Raw genomic sequence first — 26,930 nt, forward strand, 5'->3', positions numbered from 1 at the left:
CGAAGTTTGAGAAACGTCTGAAAAAAGGAGAGGCATGCTTTCGTTCATCAAACACTTTGTTAGCGATGAAATGGTTAGACAAAAAAGAAGTATATATGATTACAACTATGCATACGGCAGATTTTGCAGCCGTGTCTAGATATAGAGGATTACAAAGTGTTGCTAAGCCCGTATGTGTTATTGATTATAACAAATCTATGGGCATAATAGACAAAGTTGATATGGTCATAAGTACCTACTGTAAATACAACACGAAAATCATTGAAGTGGTACCGTAAATTTTTTTTTCACATGTTAGACATTTGTGTGTGGAATTCATATTGCCTTTATAAGTACAATCGGGGAGAAGTTATTTCTATTACAAAATTCCACTTGCAGTTAATAAAACAAATAGTTGCAAAGTATCGGCATAATGTAGTTCGGCATCAAATAAGATTGGTTGACAACCCCACGAGATTAACAGAGCAGCATTTTCCATCTTCTTATAAACCAAACAATAAAAATCTAAAACGCAGATGTGTCGTCTGCAGTAAAAATGATAAAAGTGATACACTCACGATACGAGTGTAAAGAGTGTGATGTTGGCTTGTGCATAGATCCGTGCTTCAAAATTTATCATACGTGCTTATATTATTAATCATTTCATATTAATATATTATATTGTACATATTGTGAATATTGTAAATATTGTAAATATTGTAAATATTGTAAATATTGTAAAATACTGTAGCTTTGTAAGTTATAAATGCAAGCTATAAATGTTTATAAGTTATAAGTTGTAGCAAAGATTGTTTTATTCAGCAAAATAGTCATTTAAGACTCAGGAAAACGTATATAGAGCAACAACGCGTATTGCACGTTTCACGGCGCGCGCTCCCGTTCAGTGACGGTACTTCGGCGGACTGGACCGCCGAAGCGAAAGGGTTAAAGTCAATTTTTCCGGGTAAAGTTTAACATAATGCTGTTCATTATTTTTTAAATATTATGTTCATCCACTATTATCGGCTTTTTATATGATACTTTAACATTATAATTATGTAAGTTGCACAACAAAATGTTTATTTTTAACACTGATATGGAAAGAGATATAAACCATAGACATATTTAATGTTTATGTAAGGTAAAAGTGATCTTCACCTCGGTTCACCTACCGAATAGGCTTAAATGAAAGCTGGAAGCTTCCCGAACAAGAATCTGTAACGATATCTTGCGGTAATTTGCGTTTTTCTGAGTTATTTGCATTTATGTTCACACGCGCGCCCTATTATCATACGTGACAACAGCGGTTTCGGACGTTTTTCAAATATGTCGTCGCTGACCTTTGCAAATGTCTTGTTTTGTAGGTGAGATTTCAATATCCACACTCATATATATATATTACATATTAGACATTTAAACATTATTAAAAAATTTTAAAAATAAAAATTTATTTGCAATTTCTGATACTAAAAAATGAATTTGCTAATGAAAAAAATTGTATTTTCTGGGTAAAAAAAGTGATTTAATTGGCGCCAGTGATGGTCGTAGGCGAAATTTTTATATTTTAAGCCAGAAATATTTCTTGTCCTTTTTCTCGAGAATGAAGGGATTGGAACTTCACTCACGCACCAGAATGTGGAAATCAGTGTATGATTTTATTGAAATAAAGACTCGCTGTCTTTAATATTTTTGCCTGTATTTCGCTCTGTTACAAAGATGAGGCAATTCGGTTCTCGCGACTCGCTTTATAGCTCGAACCTATAAGGAGAGGGGGTTTCGCGATCTACATAGCACCACGACGGCCGATTGGTGTAATGTGGTCGATAATAGACCACAATAGATCGCAAATAATGATTCCTAACAAAATATTACTATGATTGTTGGGTGATGGGGTTGAGCAGGAGCTGATCAACGTCTTATGATTGGATTTCGAGGGCAATCTGGTGAAAACTTACAATAAAACGACTTTGGACACTACTTTTAGCTCGATAGATTGTCAGTTTACAGTATTGCCTCGAAATTAGCAAATTTTTATCCCCACTTATTTTTATATTCTCCGAAATTATATTATATCAATATGCTTTTTTTTATTTAAATCTAATGGTTGACAATGATCAATAATTTCAGGTATATTTTTACCTATAATTTTAATTAATTTATATAACAAATAAAAAAAAATTGGAGGAAAAATTATTTAAGTGTAATAAATGTATTGTTTTCTCACTCTAACACATAGCGATTTTGGAGTATTACGAAAAATATATTTTCTGAAATTATAGTGCTGGTTTGTTTTTTTTTTTAATTTTAATGGCTAGTTAATAATTTTAATAAATCTATTTAACAATCAAACGAAACATTATTTAAGTGTAATGCAGTATATAGAATATACAATATAATAATACTATATGAATTATACATATATACAATACACAATAATAACATAACACATATATATGTAGCTGTAAGCTGATATTCACATAATTGTAAAAAAATAAGGTGAAGTGTGACAAGATAGGAATTGGAGGTGATCCATTCATTTGATTCTACATTGATTCGTAACAAGCAACTCGCTCGGGTCTGGCTAGTTGCTTGTTACGAATTAGGTATACTATTTACATGTTTCATTCAAGAAATTTTGCAAGTATTAAAAAGGGAAAGCATGTTATGTTCTGTCCTCGTCTAAAGAATAACATCGCTGCTCGACCGATTACTTTATAGTTTACCGCTACCGTCGGCGCGCTCGGGAACAAAGGCAAGCCGAATAGCATACCACCCTCGAAATAAGCAACTGGCCGGTCCCAAGCGTGTTGCTTGTTTCGAGGCAATACTGTATTTTACAAACACAAGAACAGAACGAACAATGAATTGTAACGATACAAAAATAATAAAGGTTGGTAAACGAAAAACTGGTTTGGTTCGGTGATGCGGTTCGTTAACGACTGTGCAAAAATCAGTTGCGACAAAATTCTTGAAAATTTTTCGGCGGGTAAAGCACATGCCCGAACGCTCGTTAGTTAACATTTTGCTCGGGTGAGTGCGCTGACGCTAGTTAATTCGCGGTGCGTTCTAGCGCGTTCGAAAGATTCCGAACACACCGCCCCCCCCGTTGAATGAATGAATTCGACAATAACAGTCGGTTCTGTGACAGTGAAGTGAATGATTCCATTCAACCTCGCTTACATGGTTGTGGATAATGACGCAAAGGTAAGTACAATATTTACACTTATTCTTGCTTAATAATTCTAACTTAAAACTAAAATCGAAATACATTGGACATTTGAAAGGTTTCTCGCGGACACGTAGACAACAAGTTACGATTCGGAACACAGGTTATTAATTACGTCGCGGCGTGGTTTTCGCTATTGATCGCAATGGGAAGAAAACACAACTTTGAAAGCGGTCGTTTGTATTCGGATTGAGCAGTTTTGACCGTGACTACGCGAATAAGACCATCGGCTCCTGGGTGACACGCAATAATTCTACCGAGTTCCCATTGACTCGAGGGAAGATCCGAGTTCCGAACGAGGACAAGCTGATCGACTTTTGTTAAATTTTGAACGGTCCGCCATTTTGGGCGTTGATGAAGCGTGTGTAAGTAGTCATTTTGCCACGATTTCCAAAAACTTTCGGTCAGTCTGTGCACGAGCTGCCATCGAGATAATCGGTTTTCCTTTAATTCGAGAACGCTGGGCTCCGGTTGAGCCACGAGAGGGGTCCCGATTAAAAAATGACCTGGTATTAGTGCTGAATAATCGTCGATGCATTCCGGCATGTGTCCGATCCGAGGTAAGAAATGCCATGAAATACCTTGAGAAGCTAAGGCATTAGTAAAATTAATATCCTTGATCGCGGAAATACATATAAGCTGCCGCGAGTTCGCGATTCGCTCCTTGAAATGTGGTGCCGTTGTCGGAATACATGGAGGTTGGTAAACCGCGTCGGGATACAAATCTATGGTACGTTGCTATGAAAGCTGCGGAACTATAGTCGCTTACTAATTCGATATGAATTGCTTTTGTAGTCAAACGAACAAAGATCGCAATGTATGCCTTTTTTGATTTGTGTCCACGGCCTGGTGTAGTTCGGACTTGAATCGGACCTGCATAGTCGACCCCGGTATGAATGAATGGACGCTCTACCTTATTGACGCGAGAGGCAGGCAAGTCTCCAATGAGTTCGTGAGGCAAAGCTGCTTTTTCACGAGTGCACGCGAGACATCGATGGATTACGGCTCGTATGGTAGTTCTCGCTCGTATGATCCAATATTGGTTTCGGAGATAAGCTAGAGTCAATTTAAGACCGGCGTGGAGAAGGTTGCGGTGGGTGCTTTCAATGAGTAGCGATAGGAGGAGACGGGCACTTAGAATAATAGGAGTTTTGGCTTGTTCCGTTAATTGTGCATTTGTGAGTCAGCCTTTAGCCCGAATTAACCCATCTGAGTCTATAAATGGATTTGAGGAATTTAACGGACTCGATGATGACACAGTGCGGGCTTCACTAAGTGCTTTTATTTCTGTAGGAAAAGCTTCACCCTGGATCTGCCGCAATCACAACAATTTTGAACGGTGGATCTCATCAGGAGCCAACGCGAGCAGAGATGCTTTTGCTGAAGTGGTAAGTAAATCCTTTTCTTTACTTTTTGTTCGGAGATTTTTTAAGGAACGCATAATATAGGCAGTTACTCTAAGTAATTTTGGCCAAGAAGAATATCGGTTTGCTAAATCTAAAGGAGCTGCATTAGCGGTCAAGATTTTAACTATTTGAGTTTTCTCTTCAGCTGAGGCATCGGAAGTTACCTCGTACAATGAACGCGGCCAATCCACTGGGTCCTTTTGAAGCCAGTGAGGTCCGAGCCACCATAATCGGTGAGATTTCAATTCTTTTAATGAAATTCCGCGGGAGGCACAGTCGGCTAGATTGTCATCTGTTGGAACGTAATGCCATTTTGCTTCCGGGATGAGATTTTGTATTTTGGCAACACGATTTGTGACAAAGGTTTTCCACTGTGAGGATGACTGGCTCACCCATGTAAGAGTTATACTCGAATCCGTCCAACAGTGATCCTGGCCCTTCAAGGAAGTTCGAATAAACTTTATCAAACGTGCGAGGAACAGGGCTGCGCATAACTCCAAACGAGGCACGCTAACGGTTTTTACTACAAAACGTGCAACTCACGTTTTGGCCATGAGAAGGGCAGTGCAGATTGAACTATCCTCGAGAACACTCCGTATATAAACAACTGCAGCAAATGCCTTTGTCGAAGCATCTGCGAAGCCATGAAGACTTTGGGTTATAAAGATTTTCGAAGAAATTTTCAATCACACTTTAAGGCTCACAATTGCTGGATGAGGATTTCGGATGAAACTACGAAAGGAGCGGCCCAGCCCATTGGATCAAATAATTTCGCTACTGATGAAAGAATTTCACGTTTAGTGGAGCTTTGACTTTTTGGCATCGCAGCATGGAATTGAAATTGGTCAGTCACGGGATTCCACATTAAACCAAGAACAGAAATACTCTCATCAATCTGTAGTGATTTACTCACTGCTAAGTCGTGATTGGTTTCTTCAATGTCAGATAATAATCGTCTATCGTTACTAGCCCATTTACGCAGTGAGAAACCTCCCTTTTGAAGCAACTCGATGGTTTGGTCTCTTATTCAACGCAACGATGAGATGCTATCGCTTGCGAATAAGAAGTCGTCCTCTTTTTTCGTGAATGCGCAAGCTTTTTATAGCTCCTAATCGAGAGTCCCCTAGTGGAATAGGTCGGTCGCCTTTAAACGGCAATCGAACTAAATAACGACCGTCCGACGTTCTAGAATGCGTTTCTTTAAAATGTTGTTCGCACTTTTGCTCGTCTTGTGTCATTATCGAGGTGTTAGGAAGGTCCTCAATTTCCCAAAAATTTTTTAGGGTCTGATCGAGGTTTTCGAGGACGGACACATGGTGGACAGTGACCGAATTTGGACTAGGATCGGCTCGACACGGTCCAGACAGGATCCAGCCTAAGGTCGTGCTTTGGGCAGTCGGGGCAGACGCTGAGCCCCGTACTAGGCCTTGGAGTAGTAGCTGCCCATATAAGTCCGCACCGATAATGATGTCGATTGGCTCAGAACTCATGGGATCCTTGTCGGCGAGAGTTAAACCTGAAAGGTAAGACCATTCAGTATTGGTTTTTTGGCGTAATGGAACATATTTGGTTAATGTTTTCAAAATAATAGCTGTAGTTGAGTATGCAGGCTCGTTGTTTTCGGCGGGGGTAATTACAATTGCGGCCATTTAATGTGCGAGTGATTGTTTTTCGCCGATTCCGCTAATTCGCGTTTGTTGTTTTGTCCTCTCAAGACGGAGCAATTGCGTTAAATTTTCGGTAATGAGCGTTGTTGTCGACCCTTGGTCAAGAAGCGTTCTTGCATTTAAGGTTAGGATCCCGCAGTAACTGTGCGTGTACACTAACCGTGGCGGCACATGCACGTATAAGCGATGTGCGAGAGAGAGGTCCGATTTCGTACTTTTCGTTTCACGTCTCGAAAATTGCATAAATTCACTTTCTGAGGATAACTTTGGAACCGTTAGTCATTCACAATATGGCGCTGCTATCGATTTTACAGAAAAAAAAAAATTCTTCAGACGTACACGTGAGACAGACATAGATGTAAACAATCAAGATGGCCGCTCCTAGACACGTTGCGCCGTATTTTCCGTTTTACGTAAAATTTAGGCATTTACTCACCAAAAGCGATAGCAGCCCGACATTACTGTAATGGTACGATGTCGGCTTGGTCCATTTTTTGTCAATTTATGGCTTCTAGAAGAAATGAGACGAAAAATACGATTTCGTGCTCTTGCGCCTGTCAACGGTGTTCCACCATACAATCATAGTTTCACAATTTTCCACTTGGAGCGCTTGTAGTATTTGTCGTGTGTTTTCTTGGTTTCAGTCAAGTTACCTACAACGTCGAGGAAACCACGAAACTGTCGGTAACTGCATACAGTTTTCTGTACTAGGTATGACACTGCGCATTTCACTGCGCACGTCACGTATTCAATTCAATTTTCCACCTTTAACTTCTCCGCGCTTTATTAACAGAGATGGTCTTCGACCATTCGCTTTCGCCAACAGCGATGAACTGACTCGCACGAGCAATTACTCATCTCCACGCACGCTGACGCATTCTCGCCCGAGATTATACTTATCAGGCATTCCTCGAACTCGGACACCCAATGCGACATTCGAACCGATCATCTAAACATCCTCTCGCAAACGCAACTCAAGATCTCATTTCATACGCACCGAAATTCTTACAGCTAGACTAAATAAAAGTTAATTCCATATAGTGTATATACCAAGGCAAAATAAAATCTCAATTTCATCAGTATCGTCGGATCTTATTTCTCAGAGAGAAAAAGAAATGCGATCTCGGTTACCGGGAATCGAAACTTTTTTATTTTTGACTTTTTCGTAATCAAACTTTTACCAATTAATTCTTGACATTTTTCCGATTAAAATGAGACCAAACACGATATAATTTGGACTATAGTTACTGGTTTAATTGACGATAAAAGTTTCTCACGTCGAAGAGGATAGCGAGTCAAAAAGAAAGAGACGCTACGATCGTGGCAGTCGGCAAAGATCAAAAGTCTGTTCGATTGTTTGCAATACTTGAGCATTGCTAATTTTTTTATTTTTCATCCATTTTTTTATATAACTTTTTCCATCATATTCGTGACGTTTTCCTGATTAAAATGAGACCAAACACGATATAATTTGAGTTATATTTACTTGCAATATCTTATTAGAGTAAAATCATCGATGTACGCGTAACACTTAAAATTCCAAGTAAATATGTCCCGAAGTATGTCGTGTTTGGTCTCATTTTAATGAGAAAAATGTTACAAATATGATGGAAAAAATTTCAAAAGAAAAAAATCGGAAATAAAAAAGTTTTATTCTTGCATTAGGAGTGTCTTTAGGTTTTGGTGAGGTAAAAATAAAGTTTTGTTAACTATTTAATAAGAACAATAATAATTTATTAATAAACGTATCTCTTCGTTGCGCGTGTGTTCGGTCAAGAGGCGCGACTCATAATGCGACGAGGTTTGTTGCCACGCGTACCCCTATAAAACAACAGCGAATCCCTCCGTGTAACGGTTTTTGGGAAATTTCCTATCCCCCAAAAGTACCTTGCATAACCGTTGTTAATAACGGTCACGGAAAAAAACCCAAGCCGATACAGTAGTACCTTTACGATATACGCAAAACCTCAGACCCGAAAAATTTGTGTATATAGAATATTCACTGCACCTTTACGATATACACAAAACCTTAGACCCGAAAGATTTGCGTATATAGAATATTCACTGTATGTCGTATATGTTCGAAAATGTACAAGAATTTCGCGCAACCAAACGAAAATAAAAAATCAAATAAAACGATAACTTATGACAGATTTTTGTAGCGTTGCGTCCTTGATTCGTTACAATGCATACGGCCGAAGAAGGTAATCAAATGTGCTATTGAGCCAAATCAAACGCCCAATACATCAGTCGGTAGCATATGTAAAAAAAAATTCGCACCAAGTTTTTGCCCCCTATCTCATTCGCGAGGGTAGTAAAAGGAAAAAATCGAATTTCTAGTTATTGGCCTATTTTACTGAAACATTAAGTTTCACATAGTGCATATCATACAATTCTTTCATATTTTTGGAGCGCAAAGTGTAATTGTAAAAAAGCAATAACATATCACTAGGATAATCGTAATGTAACAGTCAAGCTTTTTTATTTTCCATTATTTTCATATGAAATTTTTACTATTACAATTTTGACATTTTTTTGATTAAAGTAAGACTAAACACAACGTAATTCGAAATATATTTATTTGTAGTTTCAAACGTTACGCTTACATCGAATGATTAGTTGAATTAATAACTCTTTTTGCTTTTATATTGCGTAATTGTCTCGTCAGACATGTTTCCTACAACCTAATCACTTGTACGATTTTATTATTTTCAAACTGATGACCAAATAAATAGTTCACACTTACATCACATTATGATTAAATATAACATAAGTATAAATGTATCATTGGCCAAGAGTGAGTACTAATATACATTTCTACACATGAATAGAGTCATTTAGTCGTATACGAAGTCTTCTTGCATTGTTTTGAGGCCATCCAGCTTGTAGAAACGTCAATTTTTGAGGCTCTATCGTTCTGAAGGACTTTGAAAGGGAAGCTTCCAAGAATATGACCATATTTTTTTAAATTTTAACTCTTTACGGCCGTTATTGAGAAAAACGCAAAAATAGAAGTTGTTTAAATTTTTTAATTCGAAACGGACAAAATGATGACTTAAACCCCCTTAATTTCACATAGACTACAACATATTTCGATTAAAGCAAAATTGGAGATGGTGATTTCGAAAAGTGATCGATTCGGTGCGGAATGACCCTACTGTATTCACTAATTTTACATTAATATTTAAATTCCGAAACGTAAGAAAATCTATACATCTATTTCGGTCGCAGCTTCGAGTCCCGCTGGACTTGATTTTTTTTCATATTTTGCAATAATATTAATATACAATTCAAAGGGTTTTCCGATAAAACTGTCAAATAATACTTGATGGGATATGTAGAGGTAATAATATTTAAAATGAAACTGGAACACAGTAGCTTTGAAAAGAATTAAATAAATTTATTAATTGAAAGAAACGATTTGAAACGCATTAACATTGCATGAATCATATTTATTCCTTATTATTTTAGTTTAATTATTTTAGTTTAGTTTTAATTTCGGATGCCGCCGTATATCGTACACCCGGAAATTGTTATTCCTTTTCTTCCTCCGCGGTTCCCTCTTGTTCCGCGGTTCGCTCTTGTTCCGCGGTTCTCTCTTGTTCCGCGGTACCCGCCTCTTCCGCGGTAGTCTCTTCTACCGCGGTACCCTCCTCTGCCGGCGGCTCTTGTGGATGGCGCATAACGTAATAAACGTTTTATAATTTTCCGGATCTGAAACAGAAAAATAAAAATGTGAAATATTTTATATGTATATATTTTTTATATATATAGTAAAATAAAAAAAAAAAAAATTATACTGATCGAATTGAGTAACCTCCTCCTTTTTCGAAGTCGGTTAAAAATAGGGGACAAGGTTTTAAAGACTATCGAAGAATTAATTTCATTGATAAAATCCGCGTTTGCTCAAAGCTTTGATGTAGATTCCGGGCTAGTTATAATAATTTTTTTGCAAATACATAATTTATCGTAGAGAAATTAATCAGAAGAAATAAATGTGAAACACATTACTTACTTTTTTTCCAGACATTTGAGAAGTATTACTGCTCCCATTGCTGGTTTCGCCTCTATTTCCTGTCGGCTCTTCCTTCCTTTCTTCTTCCTGTGATTTTTCATATATTTTGTTCGCCGTTTCATTTTCACCTTCCCCTTCAGTGAGAGCTATTTGCATCTAGAAATAAATAATTTACATATTGTAAATTTGTAATTAACACTGGCAAGACACCGTACGCGTGACATTATACTTAAACTACTTACTTTTTGAACTCCTTCCTGCACACTTGCTACGTTACTCATGGTTACTTTGCAATTACTGGATCGTCGATCGATGCCGGGGTTCGAAGCTATGCACCCCACCACTATCCCTCACTCCCACCACTATCACTCATTCCCACCACCGACTCTCAATATGAGTACGCATATTACATCACATTACGTTCTGCAATATCCGAATACAACGTATCGGAATTTTTTGCATTACGTCTACGTATAGTGTGATTTAGTTTTTAAATTATTTAGTTATTTACTTTTTTTTAGTATTAATTTTATTTAGTTTATTAGTATTTTGTTTAGTATTTTTATTATTTTTTTTGTTCGAAAGTAAAACGAGTGAAATGAAAGTGAGTGCATCGAAAGTGCGTGCACCGAAAGTTAGTGCACCGAAAGTGAGTGCAACGGAAGTGAGTGCACCGGAAGTGAGTGCAACGGAAGTGAGTGCACCGGAAGTGAGTGCAACGGCAGTGAATGCACCAAAAGTAAAAAGAAAATTATACGCCTCAACGAAGAGGTACTCCAAGAAAAAAAAAATTAATAAAAGGCGATGTAGTTTAGATGCTTCGACAAGGAATACAACACTTGCTGAGGAGTACGAAAATCAGCCGTCAACATCCGACGGAAGGACCTCCATGTTTTCAATATGAGAGGCAGTACCGATAGCACAAAATGAAGAAAGTTCCGAAGATACGATATCGGCACACACCTCAGATGGCGAAAGCGGTACCTGGACCGTAGAAAAAGTAACTTCAACCCGGCCAGAGGAAACGCCGTCTTTTTCAAAGGAATTAAACATCGTAAACATGCAGCACATGTTTGAAGAGATGAAGAAAATGAGCCATCATGCCGACAATAGAGAAGACTGCGGGATAAAATATTTGCAGATAACTGGCATGCAACAGTCGGGCTTGAAGACTACCCTCAAGATAGTGTGCACTATGTGCCATTATGAAGGGGAAATTCACAGTCAACCCGACGAAATTGAAGAAATGGACGTAAACCGTAGTGCCGTGGCTGGAACGATGTTTACTGGGGGTAGCTATGCGCAAATAGAAGAATTGTTGGCAGCAATGAATATAAAATGCATGTCGAAAAGACAATTTGTAAAACACCATGATGAAATAGCAAATTCATTGATTGCCGCTGCGGAAGAAGAAATGAGAGCAGCGGCCGAAGAAGAAAGTCGATTAGCTGTTGAAAGGGGCGATATTGCTCCACAATCCGGAATTCCATACATTCCCGTCATCGCCGATGGGAGCTGGATAAAAAGATCGTTTCGCACCGGCGCCTATAATTCTGCGTCAGGAGTCGGTGTGATAGTTGGATATCACACCCGAAAAGTTTTATTCATTGGTGTGCGGAATAAAAGATGCAAAATTTGCGAATGTGCTGCAAAAAGACAGAAAGAACCACGAAAACACGTGTGTTTTAAAAATTGGAGCAAGAGCCGAACATCCACCGCTATGGAAAGCGATGCCATTGTAGAAGGATTTCAAACCAGCGTCGAAAAGCGTGGATTAATATATTCCACGCTAATCGCTGACGGAGATAGCAGCGTGTACAAAAAGATTGTAGATGCAGATCCGTATAAGACAGAGATTCGTGTAAAGAAAATTGAATGCACGAATCACTTATTACGGAATTTTTGTAGAAAAATGAAGGAAATCGTGAAAAAAACGACTGCAGGTACACTGAGGACAGCTGTGGAAAGCAGCATTCGGCGGATGTGAACAGCAATTGTAAAAGCCGCAGAATATAGAAGTAGTGAAACTGTATCAACTAGCACCAAAATTAAAAATTTATACTACGACATTTACAATGTTCCAAGCCACGTGTTTGGCGAACACGCCGATTGTAATAAAATAAATTACTTCTGCAATGGACAAAACAAAGAAAATGAAAAAAACATCGTTCCACAGTTGAAGAATATGGGAGTGTATCAACTAATAAAAGAAATACTTCAGCCATTAGCAGCTCACGCAGAAAGTTTATTATATAACTACAATAACAATCCTGTGGAGAGCTTCAATAGCGTAATTGCCAAATACGTCGGTGGGAAAATTTCAGCCAAAGAGGTTCGTACACGGCAAGATGTGCTGCTGCCGTGTTACAATATAATACGAAGGAACCATTGTCAACATTAAATAGAGCGATGAAGAAGAAACCGTCACGAATTTTATCACACATGGAAAGAAGCAGAAGTACGAAAAATGAAGAAAATGTTCGAAAACTAAAGGAAACAGGAACCGCGACACGTGTTCGCAAACAATTTCCCTCCGAAAAAGATAATGATTATGGAGCAAACGCTACAAGGCCAGACATGGATGAAAATATTTATAAGTTGGAGGAAGAAAAACATATGGCAGTGCTCCGTAATTGGCAAAGAAAAAAAGATGCTGTCCAAATGGAAACAATTGGACAACTAAAAAATTCACAGTGGTACATTTACAAATCAAAACTTCTGACAGCATCCAATTTCGGAAGTGTGTGCCGTCGAAAAAGTAGCACATTATGTGGTAACTTAGTTAAACGATTAATATATCCGAAAATTGTTAACGTTCCTGCAATTAAATACGGGCAAGAGTGCGAAGAAATTGCCCGTGAAGAATTGAAGAAATATACAGGGAAAAATATTAAAGAATGCGGAATCTTTATCGATAGTTCTCATCCGTTCATAGGAGCATCGCCGGATGGTGTCATCGACGAAGAGGGCATCGTAGAAATAAAATGCCCTAAAACAGCCGAAAATTTGTTTCCGGAGGAAGCTATTAAAACGATTCCGTCTATCCGACGCATATACGAAAATGAAGAAGGTACTGCGCTCAGCAGAACCCACCAGTACTTTTACCAAGTGCAAGGACAATTGCACGTAACGGGTAGATCGTACTGCATATTTTGCATTTGGACGCGGAAAGGGATAAAATGCACAACCGTTGAAAAAGAGGACGTTTTGGGAAACTGAAATGGAACCAAAATTAATTAAATTTTATATGGAGTGCATGCTACCGGAATATATAGATAGCCGGTACAACAGGGGTATGCCTATTAGGGAACCCGAATATATTACAGAAGAAAGGAAGCGCCTGGAAAAACGGAAAAGATCAGTGACCGAAGGTCAGGTAAACATTCGAAAAACCCACCGTCGGACTGCGCTGTAAAGTGCAGTTGGTGGGTTGAAATTATAAAAATAAAAAATGTTGCAACGAACCGCCGTCGGACTGCGCTGTAAAGTGCAGTTGCGGACGGTGTCCCGCATGCCCTTGCTTGGCGTGTGCCTACTGACTTGTTGGTGGGTTGAAATTATAATTATCCAAATTATCTTATCCAATATCATCCATCCTGTCCCATTGTATCCCATCCTGATGGAAGAAGTCCACCACCTTCTCGTGGTTTCCATCGTCCGATAATACTTCTTTTCAAACAATATTAACATTAACAAATATTTTTTTTTTAAGTAATAATAAAGTGAAAAAAAGTTGTTGAAATTTAAATATCATAAAAGATGTATTATTGGCTAAGAGTGGGTTCCTATCATAATTTCTTTGCGTACTAATAATTTGTTACAGATTTTAGAACGAAAAATTAGAGAGGAAATGAATTTTCGTGAGTATGGCGGCGAATCGGGCGCTACATCGGGCGAATCTCGCAGAATGCACCGTGTAATTCCTCATTACGAAAGAGGAGAAAAAGATCACTTTGTGCATTGAAAGGATATTGCGTTGCAGGTAATGTATGCTTTTCAAACAAAATGTAGTATTTAATTTGAATTATTACAGTTATTTGGCGAAAAATAAGCTGGAGATTCCAGAAAATAAAATTTTGCACAATAGTCGATATAATACGAGCAATGAAATTGGAAATTTCATGAGATCGGAAATTTTGTTTACTTTGGAAGGTCTACCTGTTACCCGTGCGACGCAAACACCAAAGGAAATCAGTGACACGGAAAGAGGCAGGTTCTCCCACCACCTGCTTGGGCACACGACACTGGAATAGGTCAGTGCGGTAAGGCAGGTATAACAGCGAAGAGAAATGAAGAAAGACGCGAAAGAAGAGATATTATTTTAAAACGTGTAATTGATTTTTATGTGCGTATCAATGAATAGTAAATAAATGTAATTTTTTATCAATTTTATTGTATTGTATTATGGTATCGCCAGAATAACTCTAACCTATCCTTCTGTTTCCTCCTTTCGCGCCCGCTGCGATAGGGAAGCTTGGCTCGAGCCCTTAGTCGTACAAGTTTCTTGATGTGAAAAAATACATTGATAAATATAGTAACAACGTGTTTTAAATAATTATCAATAATTATCGTTACGCACGAAATCACTCAGTTTGGGTTTAAAAAAGAAACTTTAGAAAGAGACAGCGATACAGAAGACAAGGGGGGATAGAGTTTCGAGCGTTCGGCAAACATCAAAGACTCGTGCGTGTTCTGTCTTTTAAATTAAAAAATTAAAATTCTTTATTTTTGGTTTTTCGTCAACGGAACTTTTACCATCGTATTTGTCTCGTTTTTCTGATTAAAATGACACCAAACACGATATGATTACGATCGTAAGTACTTATGTAACAAGCCATAAAAGTTTGGGATGTAACATTTACGGTAGAGATACGAATTTCTCCTAACGGCTTGCTATACAAGTAATTATGATTTCAATTATACCGTGTTTGGTACCATTTTAATCAGAAAAACGAGACGAATACGATAATCAAAGTTTCATTGACGAAAACCCAAAAATAAAGAATTTTGATATTTTAATTTAAAAGACAAAACATGCACGAATCTTTCATGTTTGCCGAACGCGTCAACCTTCTGCTTCTCTTTCTTTTCCATTCGCCGTCCTCTTCTATGTTAAAAACTTTAATCACACGTTACACACCCAATTGTTAACGTAATTATATCATGTTTGGTGTCATTTTGATCAGGAAATCTAGACAAATACAACAGTAAAAGTTTCATGAAAAAATAGTAAGAAATAAGAAAGTTACAATCTTTTCCTTTGCTTGCATTAGTATGTGTCTCACCGATATTTGATCCTCGTCGTTTCGGCGACCGATCGTGTTTCATTCTTGACTGATTTCGAGGGTAAAATTTTAACATTTACAGTAGAGATCTTTTTAAATATTTACGGAGTGAATACTGTATTTCTTAAGGGGAGTGTCCCGTTTTTGTTTACCTCCGAATCGATCGAAGCGACGATGTCTATGAACGGAGAATACTAGAAATAGAAAATCTGTAAACTAGACAACTCGTATCGTGTCATCTATCGACTAGATCTAGAAATATACCTAAACTTTATTGCCTACCTATTCCTATTCCTATTACCCGCCACCTTTTGGCAGAGAAATGACGCGAAGACATCGTTGCCGGATTGTTACGCTGTTGCCATATCTATCAATCTATTTTTAGACGTCAAGCAAATTGTAGAAATACGGAAAGCCAAGTTTCCTAATCCTAGCGAGCGCGACTCGAGGAAAGAGGGAGGGGATGATCAAAAATGCACTTGAGCCAAATGAAATATCCAATACGACAGTCGATAGCATATCAAAAAAAAGACATCTTACATCAAGTTTCAACCCCTTATCTCAACCATGGGGGCAGTAAAAAGGGAAAAACAAAATTTCGGTTTTTGGTTTATTTTGCCTATTTAATCTCGTACAAAAATTCCGAAAAAATTCTAAAACATTGAGATTTACATAGTACACATTACAGAATTTTTTCACATTTTTATATTGCAAACTGTAGTTGTAAAGAATGAAAAACCACATTTATTTACGTCATATTTCCTTATATTCAGGAACGTAGAAAATCAGTTCTAAAGTATTATTGGCGAAATTGATAGGAATCGTGCCTTGTTTTAGAGCGCGGGATCAAATCCCGTTGGTTGAACAGTTTTAGTTTTTTCATGTTATATTTTTTTTAATTTACTTTTTTGTAATACTTTTAATATGGGTTAGGTTACGTAATATTGTCTACAATAGTTCCAGTACTACCGCATGTACTATTATATACAATTTCTTTTTATCTTATGAATATAGAAATGTATAACAATAATTCAAAAAGATTTTTGCATTAAAAGCTAATGCATTAATGTCACATTTTGATAATTATTCATAATTATTTCAAATATATTTTATAATAAGAAGACGAATTAACAGGCGGCAAGAGATAATGTGTTATATTATTTTCTGTTATCAAAATTCGATGCAATGTGATTCCGGTATTACGACTATTAGAAACTGAAATTTCAGGAAATTGTGTGGGTAAGTGCGTAGAACCGGTGACTACGAATTTGTGGTTCCGAGTTCGATTCCCGGCAACCGATATACAATTTTTTTCTCCGATTCCATACTATTGTGTATCGTAAATGAGATCCGATGATTTTGATAAATTTGCATACGTTTGACCAAAACACGTCAAAAATTATTATTATAAGGTTTCTGAAATACAATTCAGAGAAAATCTTTATTGAAGGAATGAAAAATATATTAGGCGTCGTTCTAAAATATGTGTCGTTTTAGAAAAACAATCTCTTATGCTCGACTCCTCAATTCATTCTGACTCCACAACATTCAATAAAATCTGTATAGAAATTATATTTATTTATCGTTCATTGAAACACATGTAGGACAGTGACATTTTTTACAATACTATATTTTTTCACGCTTTGTGCATTCCGTTTTTTGATTACTGTTATTGACGCGTCAACCCGCTCGTTATCTGATGTCTTTTATTTAAATAGGAGTGGAGGAAACTCGCTCTTGCTTTGTCACTGATCTTGTTCCATATTTGCTAGATCAGCTGTTACTACTTCTCTGCTTGATTCGGTTTTTTCATTTACAAAGTATCTACAACAGATAAAATGATATGCTTATGTTAAATATTATTTTTATGTAACAACGAGGTTAAATGATTATCGTTTAACTACAATGATTTTTTTTTTTTTTTTACATGGGGGAAATCTTCCAAAGATACCTCGCACCCTTGGGGGAGGGCGCGGGGTTATGTGGGACTTTTACCCACTAAAACCCCCACGATGGTCCTTCTCCAACCCATGAGTGAGACCCCAGGAACTCTTAAAGAACACGACTGGGGCCTCTGTACCATGTCTGTCATCTCGTGGAAGATCGGAAAAGACCTCCCTCCCATAAAACCAAAACTAATCCTTACGGCAGTGCCCGAACCACCGAGGCACCACCGTCCCCCCTGGGGCAGCGTGCAGGGCGTCCTGGGCCCCCACCCAGAACGCCACTGCCCTTACACAATAATAATTACTATAACATGTATGTTAGCTTGAATGCATTTTTGGGGAATCATTGAAGTCAATTAGCCTTTGGTATTTTGTCCTTGAACGATTTATGAATGGGAACGATGTTCATTATGGACGTGGTCGCAGAGTGGGGAAGGCGAGGATGCTGAAAGAATGAACGAAGTCCGTGATATACAAAAACAATATCTAACACATATTATTGTTATTTTATGTATATATGTAAGATATTTATAGACGTAAATATAGTATTAATTACTTTAATAATCTGTAACAATAAAAATTATTAACAGTGCAAGCAAAATTTTTACTCACGGATGGATTCTGACAAATCTATCGTACGATGCCCCTGGAGAATGACGTCACACGGCAGTCTACAGCGGGAGTGTGGGTGCGGTGGGCGGGTACTCAGGAATCGCTCCGAAATGTGCAACTAATTACGAGTTCTGCTTTGTAGGAAGGGAAAGGGTTTAAAGTGGTTTTAGTTATTTGCGGTTTACCAGCGTCCAGAAACTCGATAGATAGCATGATCTATGAGTACAATTGCAGAATGCAATTGTCAACCATCGGTAAAGATCGATGGTACTGCACTTTACAGTACAGTACGACGCCGGACTGTTACAACCTCTGTATTAGATTCTGAAACAGTTCTCTTTCGCTTTTTCAAGCGCTCTCTTGCCTCTATTATGAATGAGGGTTCCCTAATGGGCATACCCCTGTTATACCGGCTGTCTATGTACTCCGGTAACATGCATTGCATGTAAAATTGAATTAATTTTGGCTCCATTTCGAATTGCCAAAATGCGTCGTCTCTTTGGACGACAGTGCATTTTATCCCTTTCGGGGTCCAAATACAAAATATACAATATTTTCTACCTGTTATGTGCAGTTGGCCTTGCACTTGGTAGAAGTATGTATGTGTTTTGCTTAGTTCAGAACCTGTTTCTTCTGTAAATATCCGTCGGATAGACGGAATCGACTTGATTGCCTCTTCCGGCAACAAGTTCTCAGCGGTTTTTGGGCATTTGATTTCAACGATGCCCTCTTCGTCAATAACACCATCCGGTGATGCTCCCAAGAATGGATGCGAACTATCGAGAAAAATTCCGCATTCTCTGATTTCTGTACCTATACATTTTTCCAGTTCTTGGCGGGCAATATCTTCACATTCTTGCCCGTATTTAACTGCAGGTACACTAATTATTTTCGGATACAATATTTTTCGGACCAAGTTCGCACATAATGTATCACTTCTGCGACGGCAAACGCTTCCAAAATTGGACGCTGTTAAAAGTTTTGATTTATAACTGTACCAGCGTTGATTTTTGCTTTGCCCAATTGTTTCCTTTTCAATAGCGTCTTTTCTTTCTTGCCACTTCTGGAGCATTTTCAAATGTTTTTCCTTTTCCAATTTATAAATATCTGGATTCATATCTGCTTGTGCAGCGTTTGGTCCATAATCAAAATCTTTTTGGGAGCGTAATTTTTTTTGTGCTCGCGCTCCAATATTCTTTTGACGTTTTTCATTGACTATGTTGTTGGCACGTTTTCTTTTTTTTTCCATATTGCATACAGCTGTGGCCGGTTTCTTGTTCATCTTTATACTCAAACGGGATAGTGCTTCTTTGGTGTTGTATTGTAATACAGTGGCAGCACATCTTGCCGTGTACGAACCTCTTTCTCCGAGATTCAGTCTTTTTCCATCAATATATTTGGCAACGATCCCGTTAAAGCTTTCCACGCTATTATTGTTGCAGCTGTATAATAAGCTTTCTGCATGAGCTACTAATGGTTTCAGTATATCCTTAATTTGTTGATATATTCCCATATTCTTTAATTGTGGAACGATATTTTTTTCGTTCTCTTTGTTTTCCCTGTCGCAGAAGTATTTTATTTGATTGCACTCCGCATGTTCACCGAAGACATGGCTTGGCATGTTATATATATCGCCGTATAAATTTTTAATTTTTTCGTTGGTCGATACATTTTCTTTGTCTCTATATTGCGCGGCTTTTACTATCGCCGTCCGTATCCGCCGAATGCTATTTTCAACAGCTTTCTTCATACTTCCTGCTGTCGTTTTTTTTGCAATTTCTCTCATTTTTCGGCAGAAATTCCGTAACAAATGATTTGTGCATTCAATTTTCTTCACACGAATTTCTGTTTTGTACGGATCGGCATCAATAATTTTTTTATATACGCTGCTGTCTCCATCACCGATTAGTGTGGAATAAATCAATCCCCGCTTTTGCACGCTGGTTTTGAAACCTTCCACTATGGCATCGCCTTCCATAGCGGTGGACGCTTGATTCCTTGTCCAGTTTTTGAAACAGACATGTTTTCGGGGTTGTTCCTTTCTTCTTATAGCACAATCACAAATTTTACATGTTTTGTTCCGCACTCCGATGAATAAAATTTTTCTGGTGCGATATCCAATTATTGCGCCAACTCCAGACACAGAGTTATATGTTCCGGTGCGGTATGATCTTTTCATCCAGCTCCCGTCGGCAACGACGGGAATGTGCGGAATTCCAGAACCTGGAAGAATATCTCCTCTTTCAATAGCTAATTGTTTTTCTTCTTCAGCCGCTGCTATCACTTCTTTTTCTGCTGCAGCAATCAACGAATTCACGATTTCATCGTGATGCTTTACATATTGCCTCTTCGACATACATTGTATGTTCATTGCAGCAAGAAATTCTTCCAATTGGGCGTAGCTGCCACCAGTAAATATCGTACCAGCCACGGCACTTTGATTGATATTAATTTCTTGAATTTCATCAGGTTGACTGTGGATTTCACCTTTATAATGGCACATAGTGCACACTACGCTGAGGGTTGTCCTCAGGCCCGACCGTTTTATGCCGGTTATTTCCAGATATTTTATTCCACAGTCTTCCCTGTTCTCGGCATGGTTGCTCATTTTTTTCAATTCTTCAAACATATGGCGCATATTCACAATGCTCGAGCCATTGTAGATAGAGGACATATTTTCTGACTCGGTCGTTCTTATTTTTTCTATTAGTAAATTTTCTTCCAGGTCTGAATTATCCGCGGATATGGTATTATCCTCAATTTCTTTCGATGGACAATAAATCCCATCGGATGTTAACGGCTGATTTGTAAATTGTACATCAATATTTTTCTTCTTGTTAGTTATGCCGTCAACATTTTCCAATTTTTTCTTCTGAGCGGCTAATAAGCATTCTCTTCTTTTGCGCCACGCCCTTTTTTGTGAATATCTTCTTTTTGAAAGGGGCAATGTTTTCTTCACTCCTTTCGTATTATACACATTTTCCACCGTTTCTTCGCCTTCGGCAATGCACAAATTTATCGTGTTCATATTACAAACTTTGCTCACAATTTTTCACGCACTGTTTGAAACACACAGTTGTGTACACTTATAGTGTAATAAAAAAAAAATGGAAAAAAAGAAAAAAAAAATATTATAATATAATATTATAATTCTTTTCTCACAATTTTTCACACACTGTTTGAAACACACAGTGTACACTTACAGTGAAATAAAAAAAAAAATAGAAAAAAAGAAAAAAAAATATAATTCGCGATCGTTTTACCTTACTTTTGTACGTTATCGCAGTAAAATGTCGCGAACTATACTGTGATATATTTTTTTTCCGGTCGAAAAATGCTTGGTGAGAAGGCATTTGTTTATTTCTCGATACTTGTATACGGGGTGTCTCACAATTCGTGTAACTCCCGTCAAGGAGTAGTAGAGGATATAATTCTGAATAAGATTTCCCTTTGCAAAAATAGGCTTTGAAGCTTCGTTTTTTAATTATTAGCGAAAAGCATGCACCAATCATAGCGTGAGGATTACATCCTCTACCATCCCTTTACCTTGAGTTAGACGAGTTGTGAGACACCCTGTATGTATGTGGATGATCGGGACTCGCCATCGGTCGCGATCATCGTTTGTTCGTCATTACAAGAGAAACCATGGCCGAAGCCGCATCAAGCAAGGTATGTACAACATTATGAATATAAGAAAATAATATTATTACATGATAGTAATTACGATAAAAAATAAATAAATCGTTTTATATGCAGATGGAAGTGGTAGACGAGGAAAGGAAACCAAAAGAAGAACAAGGAAGAGAAATGAAGGAGGCGGTGAACAAGGCGACGGAGGAACAGCCGACAAATAGTTCAGGCAACGGGCCGCCAACAGGCGCGGTAAGTCAAGCATTTGATATTTTTTTCTTTCGATGCATTTATTTAGAACACATTACATGTTCGTGGAATATTATTATTACGAACATATCGAAATCTGGCTGGAAATGTGTGCCCATGTTGATTGCTCAACGATTTCGTGAAGAAACGAAACAGTTGACAAGCAGCTGGCAAACGATGAAAAACGGCAGAATTCAATGCGTTCATAACAATATATATTGTCGCATTTATTTCAGAAACTTATAATTACTGTCGCTAATACATGTCGGTGATCCTTTTTTGAAAATTAAAATGTGTAATATTTATTATTCTGTTTCAGCTAAAAAAATTATTAAAAAAATTATTGTACGGAGGCCATGCTGGGCGCGGACGGGGAGGCCACGGCCGGTCGCGCCGAGGCAGGCGCGCAAATTCGGGTGGTGGCCGTGGCGGCTCTCAAGGAGGCCGTGGCGGATCCCAAGGAGGCCGTGGCGGCTCCCAAGGAGGCCGTGGCGGCACTCGCGGAGGCGGGCCTCAGCGAAGCTGGCGCGGCGGCCGGAAAGGCGGCCGAGGAAAAATCATAGAATTCACAAACAATTATAAAGTTGTTTTATAAAATTTTCTGTAATAAATATATAATATAAATTGAATGAAAATTTTGATTTAATTTTTAAAAACTCTCTCTCTCTCTCTCTCTCGCTCTCTCTCTTCTTCGCACATCGCATTGGTGTGAGAGAAACGACTCAATTTTCCGAAATTCGACTTCAACGCTTGAATATTGCGAAAATGAAGTTTTTACGAGTACAGCGGCCATCAGTGGACTTCCCTACAGGCCGCTCTGGTCGTTTTAGATAGTAATAAATACTCTGTACAGAATAAAGTCGAATTTTCGAAGATGCATGAGTGAGACAGACGCTGATCTATGCAAACAAGATGGCCGCCGCGGAACACTCGCCTTTAAGGGCAAGATCCCGTTTTGGCTTATCTCCGAATCGATCGAAGCGACGATGTCTATGAGCGGAGAATACTAGAAATAAACAATCTATAAACTAGACAACTCGCGTTGCGTCATCTATCGACTAGATCTACAAATATATCTAAACTCTATTAGCCACCTATTCCTATTCCTATTACCAACCAACTTTTGACAGACAAAGAACGCGAAGGCATTGTTGCCGGATTGTTACGCTGTTGCCATATCTATCAATCTATTTTTAGAAAAACAGTTTAGGCAACGCTTTAGCTGTTTTATTATGTTATAACGCTCGGATGGAGTCTTTCCTAGAAAATTAGAACATTGATACAATAAATGGTTTTGTTTACAAACCACGCACGAAATTTTGGTCGTTGTTGTTGAATGGGTGTGGAAGGGTTTTACGTGATTCGATTTTAATTTTTCGGGTTCGCTTGGTTTGTCGCGTTTGCTGACCGGTATCACTTCTAACGCTCTAATTCTATTTTCCAGGAACACGTCGAATTCGCTATATTTGGGAAACTCGGTAGTGTCACCCAGGTTTAACTCCCACGCTTTACGAGTCGCACGATCAAGTTTCTGCGCACCGAAGAAAATGATTATGTCACCCCATGAGTCGACCGGTCTCCCAAGGTTTCGGAGCATCTCAACGGACATATTTATTTTGTCGCGTAACGCGCGAAGTTCGGTTGGAGTTTCGGACAAAACAATTGGTAACGAAAACAATACATGTAAGTGAGTCGATATTAGTCGGCGTTTGTTATCGTAGCGCGACGTTATTATTTTCTACGCAACTTCAAAATTGCTTTCAGTTACGGGGAGGTGACTCACCGCTTGGCTCGCTTCGCCCTTCAATGACGTATACAAGAAGTGTAGACGCTTCACGTTCGACAGTGATTTGTTTTTAATTGCCATGGATGTGAACCTGTCGCGATAACTCTCGCACTGCTCGAACGTTCCCTCGAAGGTCGGAAGGTGAATCTTTGGTAGGTGGGCCGTTGGTTGTGACGTCATCATGTTAGAATTGTTTCCGTTACCGGCTGCTTTATCAGGTGGAGGAGTAACCGATGATAGAATCTCCGCCATGTAGTCCAATGCCTCTTGGTATTTTTCTTTGCAGGTTGCAAAATGGTCCTCCACGAAGACCTACCTGAACTTAGCACCCGACTTTCAAAAATTTTATTTCTTTCAATTGTATCGTATTTCGCATCGTTTGTACCCGTTTGTACCACCTTTGTTTTTGCTTGTACCCCAAGGGGTGAAAAGTTACTAGGGGGTGAAAAATAAGCCAGTACCCCACTTTAACATTTTTTATTTCTTTCAAAGCCATCATAAAAAGGGACGTCCGTAGAGGTTTGTACCACCCTCACTTTCGTTTATACCCCAAGGGGTGCGTTTGTACCGCCTTTCGAAAGTACCCCCAAGGGGTAGCTTCGCCATTTTTTGAGATATTTCAAATCTTCTTGGGAGTGCTGTTTCCTATTCGTCTCTAGAGGTTTGTACCACCTATACTTTCGTTTGTACCTCAAAGGGTTCGTTTGTACCGCCTTTTCAAAAAATCCCCTAGAGGTAACTTCGTCAATTTTAGGAATATTTTAAATCTTCTTGCGGGTGCTGTTTCCTGTTCGCCTGTAGAGGTTTGTACTACTTTTACTTTCGATTGTACCTCAAAGGGTTCGTTTGTACCGCGTTTTGAAAAAGTAAAAGTGGTACAAACCTCTACAGGCGAATAGGAAACATCACTCCCAAGAAGATTTAAAAAATTCCCAAAATTGATGAAGTTACCTCTAGGGCATTTTTTCAAAAGGCGGTACAAACGCACTCCTTGGGGTACAAACGGAAGTGAGGGTGGAACAAACGTCTACGGACGTCCCTCTTTATGATGGCTTTGAAAGACATAAAAAATGTTAAAGTGGGGTGCTGGGATATTTTTCACTCCCTAGTAACTTTTCACCCCTTAGGATAAAAACGAAAACAAAGGTGGTACAAACGGGTACAAACGATGCTAAATACGATACAATTAAGAGTAATGAAATTCACTAGATCGAGCGGTGTGAAGTTCGTCGAATGTTCTCTGTCTACTAACAGTGTTTTTGGTTAGGAGAGACAAGGACGGTAAATATGATGTTACAAAAAAACACGCATTCTCCTTACCCAAACGACTCTGCGAAGAAGTAATATTTCGACATGATTTCTTTTGCATACTACTCTCAGAAGTTTAATCTAGGTCGGTCTCGGAGCCGATTTTGGAAAAATGGGACGTGAAAAATTTTTTTCTATAAGAAATGTCAGTTTTCAGTGCATAAAATTATTTTGGACAAAATTGCAAAATCGGCCCTGAGACCGACCTAGATTAAACTTCCGACAATAATATGCAAAAGAAATCATGTCGAAATATTACTTCGCAGAGGCGTTTTGGCAAGCGTAATTCAATGCATCCGAACCGTTTGAATAACAACATGGCCGCTGGGATATCGCGCTGCTTGGTGCTGACTGGGGTCAGGCCTGGCTATACGTGCATACATATGGCACCCCAGAGGGTACCGCTAAAATTCATGATATTCTATATCATGATAAGTATCATGATATTCTCTTTTCAAATGTATCATGTGCAAACACAAAATATTAATTCCAGGAATAATATATAATAAATTAGTTATGTTTTATGTTTTTTTAACAATTTTCCCGATCTTTTCTATGATATATAATTATTTCCTTTTGAACGAATAGGAAATTATAACGAACAAATAATGAAATTAACACACTAATAAGTTAACGAAGTGATACCATAAAAATAATAGTAAAAAGTAAAGAGCAATCTTGATGGAGCGCCAATCTACGACAAAGTTTGAAAATCATATATGACAGTCGGATACACCTTGCTCTTCATTCACTTTTCTATCGATTATTGCGAAGTGAGCACGTTTAAAATATTATACTTCTTTATTTTATTCTTTCGTAGCAATAGCCGATACAGAACTGTCGTCAACGATACAATTCATCCTGATGACACACTCATTCTTTACTGCGAAGAAACGTCTCTTTGGAAGGGGAATTGCATTTGTACACAACACATGAACAGTCATAACCTGCCTCACTATTTCGATTTTTATTTTCATAATACGTAATTAATATTGTACGCGATTAGGATCTCTATTACATGTATTAAATATTATTGTACATGTATACTATTAATTGCAGATGTTTTATATCTTGTAAATAACAATTATTTAAAAACACTGAATTTATTTTAATATTATTACTGTTAAATAATCAGGATCGGAGAAAATCAAAAACTAATAACACACTTCCAATTACAAATTAATTATTTCATGTTAAACACAAAGAATACACATATTAACTTCAAGATTAATTAATAATGCCAGGATAACTTTCTCATACACCAATTTACACCGCGCGCGTTTTCATTTTACGAACAAGGAGAAGGAAGTGCATTTTTCAATTATTTTTTATTCTAACGAAATGCATTGCTCGCACTGCAAGATGATGCCACATGCTACACTTATTTATAATTTTACAGTTACAAAAGAAAAAAAATGAAAAACGTAACATGGTAAAAAACCTCATTTAGGGGACTCGAACCTGCGACAAATAGGATGCAGAGATTACGAGGCAGCACTCCTAACCTGTCAGCCAATTATTTACTTGCAGGATTTTCTATTTCCTTCTGAATGTATTTAAAATTACTTAAATTGCGGTTTTTAGCCTATATTGCTCTATTTCATTTCTACTTATTTATTTAGACTTTATTCTAAGGTAAGGTTACGCATGCAAATAACGTAAACGTAATTAATTACAATTGTTTATTATGAAATATTTAGAATTTAAGTTTTTATGGTTGTGGTCCTGGGCCCGGCCCCGGCCCCGGCCCCGGTCGCGGCCCCTGCCCCGGCCTCTCGAAGGCGCGGTTTCTAAGGCCGCCTGTTGTAGCGCAGCGGCCTG

The 26,930-nt window shown here is 38.1% G+C and overlaps 3 protein-coding genes across 9 annotated transcripts in view; 2 read left to right on the forward strand and 1 right to left on the reverse strand.

The window, feature by feature from the left end:
• LOC143265638 (uncharacterized) overlaps positions 1-26,930 on the forward strand; it is a 124,190-nt gene that overhangs the window by 67,419 nt on the left and 29,841 nt on the right. The window contains exons 1-7 of one of the 6 annotated variants that reach the window (XR_013040283.1): positions 716-3,183; positions 3,264-3,570; positions 4,499-4,593; positions 4,757-4,844; positions 5,895-6,134; positions 6,923-6,989; positions 7,072-9,664. The exons of 1 other annotated variant lie outside the window; for it this stretch is intronic. The gene's annotated coding sequence lies outside the window, so the exon portion shown is untranslated. Of the gene's footprint in view, positions 1-715; positions 3,184-3,263; positions 3,936-4,000; positions 4,219-4,498; positions 4,594-4,756; positions 4,845-5,894; positions 6,135-6,922; positions 6,990-7,071; positions 9,665-23,459; positions 24,082-26,930 lie in introns of those variants that run through there. 4 more of the 6 variants (XR_013040282.1, XR_013040284.1, XR_013040285.1 and 1 more) reach the window with 4 other exon arrangements.
• Positions 9,754-10,647, reverse strand: LOC143265640 (uncharacterized). Its single transcript, XM_076538911.1, has 3 exons — positions 10,536-10,647; positions 10,294-10,449; positions 9,754-9,992 (listed from the first exon to the last, which is right to left on the reverse strand). The coding sequence occupies exons 1-3, from the start codon at positions 10,572-10,574 to the stop codon at positions 9,771-9,773; spliced, it is 417 nt and encodes a 138-aa protein (XP_076395026.1). The 5' UTR covers positions 10,575-10,647; the 3' UTR covers positions 9,754-9,770.
• Positions 19,507-22,691, forward strand: LOC143265639 (uncharacterized). Of its 2 annotated transcripts, XM_076538903.1 has the most exons (4): positions 19,507-21,805; positions 21,893-22,018; positions 22,335-22,458; positions 22,501-22,689. In XM_076538903.1, exons 1-4 carry the CDS (start codon positions 21,782-21,784, stop codon positions 22,608-22,610), a joined length of 384 nt encoding a protein of 127 aa, XP_076395018.1. In that variant the 5' UTR covers positions 19,507-21,781; the 3' UTR covers positions 22,611-22,689. The 2 variants fall into 2 exon arrangements, with proteins under 2 accessions (XP_076395018.1, XP_076395010.1); XM_076538895.1 differs by having other exon boundaries at positions 22,335-22,691.

Source organism: Megachile rotundata, chromosome 2, assembly GCF_050947335.1.
Source record: "Megachile rotundata isolate GNS110a chromosome 2, iyMegRotu1, whole genome shotgun sequence".
Lineage (NCBI taxonomy): Eukaryota > Metazoa > Arthropoda > Insecta > Hymenoptera > Megachilidae > Megachile > Megachile rotundata.

What these genes read in the sequence shown, in the direction of transcription:
- LOC143265640 (XM_076538911.1), bottom strand. Translation starts at nt 10,574, where the DNA reads ATGAGTAACGTAGCAAGTGTGCAGGAAGGAGTTCAAAAA. An exon ending in TGCAGGAAGGAGTTCAAAAA is followed by an intron (nt 10,450 to 10,535) that starts GTAAGTAGTTTA and finishes ATTTATTTCTAG; the next exon opens with ATGCAAATAGCTCTCACTGA. An exon ending in CTCAAATGTCTGGAAAAAAA is followed by an intron (nt 9,993 to 10,293) that starts GTAAGTAATGTG and finishes TTTCTGTTTCAG; the next exon opens with ATCCGGAAAATTATAAAACG.
- LOC143265639 (XM_076538895.1), top strand. Translation starts at nt 21,782, where the DNA reads ATGGCCGAAGCCGCATCAAGCAAG. An exon ending in CCGAAGCCGCATCAAGCAAG is followed by an intron (nt 21,806 to 21,892) that starts GTATGTACAACA and finishes TTTTATATGCAG; the next exon opens with ATGGAAGTGGTAGACGAGGA. An exon ending in ACGGGCCGCCAACAGGCGCG is followed by an intron (nt 22,019 to 22,334) that starts GTAAGTCAAGCA and finishes ATTCTGTTTCAG; the next exon opens with CTAAAAAAATTATTAAAAAA.